The sequence below is a fragment of the Poecilia reticulata genome, linkage group LG1 (genome assembly GCF_000633615.1).
Source record: "Poecilia reticulata strain Guanapo linkage group LG1, Guppy_female_1.0+MT, whole genome shotgun sequence".
Classification (NCBI taxonomy): Eukaryota; Metazoa; Chordata; class Actinopteri; order Cyprinodontiformes; family Poeciliidae; genus Poecilia; species Poecilia reticulata.
Genome location: NC_024331.1, coordinates 33,950,937 through 33,957,141, shown reverse-complemented (window position 1 = coordinate 33,957,141; position 6,205 = coordinate 33,950,937). Strand labels below are relative to the sequence as shown.

Sequence of the window (6,205 nt, the reverse complement as noted above, 5' to 3'; positions counted from 1 at the left end):
GTGGTCTAGACTACAACTCTGCTACGTGGCTCCTTGGTTCCATGTCCTCCTCTGCCAGTTGGATTCTTTCAAAATAAATGTGTGGAAAAAAAGTGAAGTGCATGTTATGTTAGGACAGGAGACCAGATGTTTCCATCCCTGAAGTTATGATGCATAGATTCATATATCTAAGTCTAAACTATGTTACAGAGTAAACACAATAAAAACATGTTTTATCTGTATATGATCATATGATCGGTCCACTTAATGATATTAGCGATTAGGTAATGCATTCAGCAAGTACTTTTACTTTTAATACTTAAGTATTTTTAAAAGCCAGTACTTTTTTACTTTTACTTAAGTAAAATGTTAATGTGGTACTTTGACTTTTACTTAAGTACATTTTTTGAGTACTTTCTCCACGACTGATTTTATGTCTAGTTCTGCAGCCTGTTGTTTTCTGAACCTATCTGATAAAAGTGTCAGGATTTCCCACCTGCCTCATAGTGTTGCTTTATAAAAATAAGTTTTTTTGATTTCCTGAGTATTTATTTCTTCTATTTCTTTTTTTAGTTTTATAATCTTATGTTTGGTGTTGTCATCTTTGGGAAACTTTGCATGTTCTCTCTGTAGTCTTTTTAAATCCTCTTCTAGCTCCTGGAGCTTTTCCTCTGATTCTCATGTGAGTTTATGGATGATTTTACCTCTAATCACTGATTATAGGAGGAGTTACTTCCTCATTATCGGTATTTTCTAAATATAAATGAATTTAGTTTTTCTCTAATGACAGATGTGTTCAGAGTTCAGCCTCCAGAGTGGATCTCCTCTGATCTGAATGGGATCCACAGCTGCCTGCCCTAAACAGATCTCCCTACATAAAGAGGTGATCTCTGCAGGATGGACGTTGTGAATAATCTTCAGGTTTCTTTCTCTCCAAACGTCTCCCACCTCATTCATCCAGGTATTTAATCTTCTGACAATGTTTTTTGCGTCTGGTTTCCCATTTGATGATTTTCGGATTCAATCGGACATTAAAATCTCCGCCACATATGAAAATCCTCTGACTTTTTGTTGTCATTATATGGACTAAAGGACCAGCCACTTCCAGGAGGGATTTTCACGGTAAGCAGAGTTTTATCACGATTCCTTCTACTTTGCCTGTAACCAGAACAAATCTGCCTTCATCGTCGTTTTATCCTGAATGTGCTCATGATTTACGGCCTTGGATATGAGGGTCTCCTCTGCTCTCCGCCTCCCAGATCCATGTGAAGAGAAGTAAACATGTTTAAATCCTGGTTTATTTCATTTGGCATGTTCTGAGTCGTTGAGGTGCGTCTCTTGCAAAAAGCAACTTGAATTTTATCTTTCTTTAATTTTGATAAGATTCTTTCCCTCTTAACTGGATTAAATTCTCCATTTATATTAAATGATGCTATTTTTAAAGATCGGTTTTGCATCTATGTGATTCTCCCCCCATCAGGTGCATTCAGGGAATTTCCTCCTTATTGTTATTAGTATTATTACTATTTATTTCCCGCAAAAACGTGAAGGAAGTGACAACTTTGCCGAAACATGTTGTTTGAGCTTTCACGGTGTCCGTAGTTCCCAACGCGCGTGCTTTCTCAGTGCTCATCACGAGCACGCGCGTATTTTGCCGCGTGGGCGGAGCGGCAAGAAGACGCAGGAGGAACCGGATCTGATGGGAAACGCGGATTGACGTAACACCGGAAGTCCCAGATTCCGTTTTTTATTGAGTTACGATGCAGTTTCGTTTATTAATAGAATAAATCCCGGTTCCAGTCATATCAATCAATCAATCAATCAATCAATCAATCAATCAATCAATCAATCAATCAATCAATCATAGCTCAGATATTACGGGATGAATATTAATATTTTAAAAGTGTATCATTATTATTTCTGGATCACTCAACCTCTCAACGACTGAGCAGCAAATCCTGACCTTGTAAATTCTAGCAGAACCGAGCCGAACCTGTAAGCCGAACCTTCTTGAAGCTGCAGTAGCTTCACCCTGACAGCAGGCGCCGCTACAGCGCTGACTGTTCAAATTGTCTGAGGTAGAAGTAGAACTGCGTCGCAGTGCGCCTGCGCAGGGAAGCCGCCTGTAGTCCTTGAGGCTGTGCGTGGTTCTGGTTCGACCTGGTTCGGTGTCGCTGTGATCCAGATGATGCGGCTGCTGCTCCGGAGGCTGCGGCGGCTCTCCGCCGCCTCGGAGCGCTCCTTCAGCGGCCTGCCCGCCGCGCAGGTCCGGCGAACCTTTCTGGACTTCTTCCGAGATCAACACCAACACCTGCTGGTTCCGTCCGCTCCGGTTCGGCCCAGAGGAGATCCCAGCCTGCTGTTCGTGAACGCTGGAATGAACCAGGTCAGTCTGGTTCTGCGTGTTTTGGTTCGGCTCGGTCCAGTCAGGATGAAGGAGACGGATGTTCCGGTTCTGACTGCTGAGCGCCAGAAAGGTTCGGCTGTGAAACCATCACACAGAAAGTCCAGTTATTGTATTCATATTAAATAATAATAATATTTATATCAGTGATTTTCTATTAATAAAACCAAAAACACAAGAAAAAACAAAACAGCAACAAAAACAATAAACCTGATGACATCCGGGAGTTTTATTTTAGGTCCAGTCGTGAATAAAGGTGATTAATGATCCACCAATCAATAAACCGACTGTTTTTACTCCATGATCCAAAGCGAATATGTCAGAATGAGAAAGTTCAGTTCATTTAACTCCAACCGCAAAACTGCAGTGATCCGGTAGATCATCACCATCATCATCATCATCATCATCATCATCATCATCACCATCATCACCATCATCACCATCATCACCATCATCATCACCATCACCATCCTGGGTTCAAACGGGGTGGAAGAGAACCTGACCTGAACGAGGTCATGGATAAAAACAAGTTCACATTTAAACAGTTTAAACTGTTACACAAAATAACTAAACATTCAATGACTACAAAGAAAAATGGAGAATTTATCAGGAATCTTTCAAATGAATTTCAAGTTACAGATCAAATTAAAGTTACAGATCAAATTAAAGTGCACTTTTATGTTGTACCCAAGTTTAATTGACAGTAGAGTCCATCCATAGAGTCACCTGGACTGGTCACCTGGACTGGTCACCAGTCACTAGAGACAGACAGGACACACTCACTCACACACACACACCTAGGGAGAATCTGGAGAGGCCAGTTAACCTGACAGTCATGTTTCTGGACTGTGGGAGGAAACCAGAGAACCTGGAGAAAACCCACCATGCACAGGGAATCGAACCCAGAACCTTCCTGCTGCAAGGCAGCAGCTCTACCCACTGCACCACTGTGCAGCCCTGACAGTCGAGTCAATTAAACTTAATCGACTTCAGTATAGTTTCAATAAACGATTGTTTTTCTTTTGTTGCCTGAAATGAACCGAAACCAGGTTTCTATAGGCCGTCACCAAATCATCCAGAATCTGCAGGGACTCAGGCCCAAAGAACCAGAACCACCCCTGGACCAGAACCGTCCTGACGGAGGTGGTCCTGGTTCTGCTGCGATCCTAACCGGTTCTGGTTCTGATTCAGTTCAAGCCGGTGCTGCTGGGCACGGTGGACCCCCGCAGCCAGATGGCGCTGTGGCGCCGCGTGGCCAACAGCCAGCGCTGCGTGCGGGCCGGAGGGAAACACAACGACCTGGAGGACGTGGGGCGCGACGGGACGCACCACACCTTCTTCGAGATGCTGGGCAGCTGGTCCTTCGGGGACTACTTCAAGGTGGGCGTGGCCTCTGCTGCAGGGGCGGGGCTTCCGAGGCAGAGTGGGCGGGGCTTCAGCGTGTCTGTGTGTGACAGGAAGAGGCGTGCCGCATGGCGTGGAGCCTCCTCACCGAGCATTATGGGATACCGGCAGACAGGCTGTATGTGTCGTACTTCGGAGGAGACGCCGGCTCGGGTCTGTCGGCGGATCGGGAGACTCGGGACATCTGGCTGCACCTGGGGTAGGTCCGAGCGGGACTGCGGCTGGTTCTGGGCCATGTGACCCGGTTCTGACCCGGTTCTGTACTTTGCAGAGTTCCTGCGTCGCGCGTGCTGCCGTTCGGTCTGAAGGATAACTTCTGGGAGATGGGGGACACGGGCCCCTGCGGCCCCTGCACCGAGATCCACTACGACCACGTGGGCGGCCGCCACGCGGCGGCGCTGGTCAACGCCGGCGGCGCCGAGGTGGTGGAGATCTGGAACCTGGTCTTCATCCAGTACAGCAGGTGTGGCTTCACACCACCTCAGCCCAGTTCAAACCAGCTCAGACCCGTGTAAACTGGCCCCAGTCTGCCTCAGGGAGCCGGACCAGAGCCTGCGGCTGCTGCCCCAGTTCAGCGTGGATACTGGGATGGGACTGGAGCGACTGGTCGGCGTTCTGCAGGGGCGGCGCTCCAACTATGACACGGATCTGTTCACGCCGCTGCTGGACGCCATCCACCAGGTGAGTCGGGTCGGCCGTCGACATGGCGACCACCCTGTCGTCATGGCAACCTGTCTCTGTGTGCGCAGCGGTCGAGGGCGGGGCCTTACGGCGGCAGGATGGGCGCGGCGCCGGACGCCCAGGTGGACCGGGCCTACCGGGTCGTGGCCGACCACGTCCGAACCCTGGCGGTCTGCATCGCCGACGGAGTGCATCCTGGGATGTCTGGTGCCGAGTGAGTGTGCGGCCCATCGGCTGGCGGCGCCGTGATGTCACGCTGACCCGTTTGTTCGGTCCAGGTTGGTGCTGAGGAGGATCCTGAGGCGGGCGGTCCGGTTCTGTGCCGAGGTTCTGCGGGCTCCGCCGGGTTCGCTGGCCAGCCTGGTGCCCACCGTGGCTCAGACTCTGGTACTATACATTTCCCATCATCCCTCTGGCTGGCAGCCGCGTGCTTACATTGGCTGACCTTTGACCTCTGCCGGCAGGGCGACGCGTTTCCGGAGCTGTTCCGGGAGGCGGACCGGGTGAGTGTTGGTCCACAGGAGTAGCACATGAATGATGTCACAGGAAGTGGTCACCAGCGGCGGCGTCTCTTTCAGATCGCCGACATCATCGACGAGAACGAGGGTCACTTCCTGTCGTCCCTGCAGCGCGGCAGCCGGCTGATCCAGAGGACCTGCCTCCGGACGGGCGGCGGCGCCTTCCCCGGTCCGCCGCCGCGCTTCGCACGGTGATCTGCAGCTGTGGGTCTGCGGGTGAGCTAACTTCCTGCTGCTCGTCCACAGCGGCGGCGGCGTGGTCGCTGCACCGGGACCTGGGCTTCCCTCTGGACCTGGTGGACCTGATGCTGGAGGAGCGCGGCGTCCAGGTGGACCGCCAGGAGCTGGACCGCCTCGTCTGCCACGACCAGAAGGTGAGGGACTCCCAGGATGCACCTGCTGGTCCTCTGTAGGTCAGAGGTCAGACTGGCACTTCCAGCATCATGGCAGTTATTTGGCTTCCTGTGAAAAGCTACATGGGAGCTTTTATTGTGAAGGAGCTGATGTCAGTGGTGATGTCACCTGCCCAGATGCGGGCGGAGCAGCAGGCGGACTCGCGGCCCCGCCTCCTGCTGGACGTCCTGAGCCTGGCGGCGCTGCAGCGCGCCGGCGTTCCTCACACCGACGACGGCCCCAAGTACGGCTACCACCTGGAGAACGGCCGATACGGTAGGCGCCGCCCGCACAGGGAGGCAGCCTGGGATTGGCCGACGCCGTGACTCCTCCCCTCTCCTCCCAGTGTTCCCAGCATGCCGAGCGACGGTCCTGGCTCTGTACGACGGCCGGGCGCTGGTTCCGGAAGTCGGCCCGGGTCAGCGCTGCGGAGTGATTCTGGACCGGACCTGCTTCTACTCGGAGCAGGGCGGCCAGTCGCACGACCGCGGCTACCTGATGCGCGACGGGCTGCAGGTGAGCCGAGCATCATGGGAAACATCCGCAGAGTCTCCAGGTGACTCCAGGTGTTCTGTCCCCCAGGAGGTTCTGTTCTCAGTGGAGGCGGTGAACCGGGCCGGAGGGTACGTGGTCCACCAGGTGACGGTTCCGGACCACCTGAGAACTGGAGACCAGGTGGAGCTGCACCTGGACCAGGTACCAGCAGAACCAGAACCAGAATGTCTTTACTGTCACTGTACAGAAATCCAGCCACAGGAAGATCCGCCTCTTCTAGGTGTGTGTGTGAGTGTGTGTGTGTGTCTCTGTGTGTGTGTGTGTGTGTGTG

The 6,205-nt window shown here is 52.0% G+C and overlaps 1 protein-coding gene across 1 annotated transcript in view; it reads left to right on the top strand.

Moving 5' to 3' along the window:
* Positions 1–1,642: 1,642 nt before the first annotated feature.
* Positions 1,643–6,205, top strand: part of aars2 (alanyl-tRNA synthetase 2, mitochondrial (putative)) — a 10,015-nt gene continuing 5,452 nt past the window's right edge. The window contains exons 1-13 of the mRNA XM_008420841.2: positions 1,643–2,365; positions 3,575–3,763; positions 3,841–3,986; positions 4,059–4,250; positions 4,324–4,468; positions 4,537–4,682; positions 4,747–4,855; positions 4,933–4,971; positions 5,047–5,155; positions 5,233–5,360; positions 5,484–5,655; positions 5,726–5,895; positions 5,962–6,075. Coding sequence (XP_008419063.2) covers positions 2,165–2,365; positions 3,575–3,763; positions 3,841–3,986; positions 4,059–4,250; positions 4,324–4,468; positions 4,537–4,682; positions 4,747–4,855; positions 4,933–4,971; positions 5,047–5,155; positions 5,233–5,360; positions 5,484–5,655; positions 5,726–5,895; positions 5,962–6,075 — 1,860 coding nt within the window. The 5' untranslated portion in view covers positions 1,643–2,164. The remainder of the gene's footprint in view (positions 2,366–3,574; positions 3,764–3,840; positions 3,987–4,058; positions 4,251–4,323; positions 4,469–4,536; positions 4,683–4,746; positions 4,856–4,932; positions 4,972–5,046; positions 5,156–5,232; positions 5,361–5,483; positions 5,656–5,725; positions 5,896–5,961; positions 6,076–6,205) is intronic.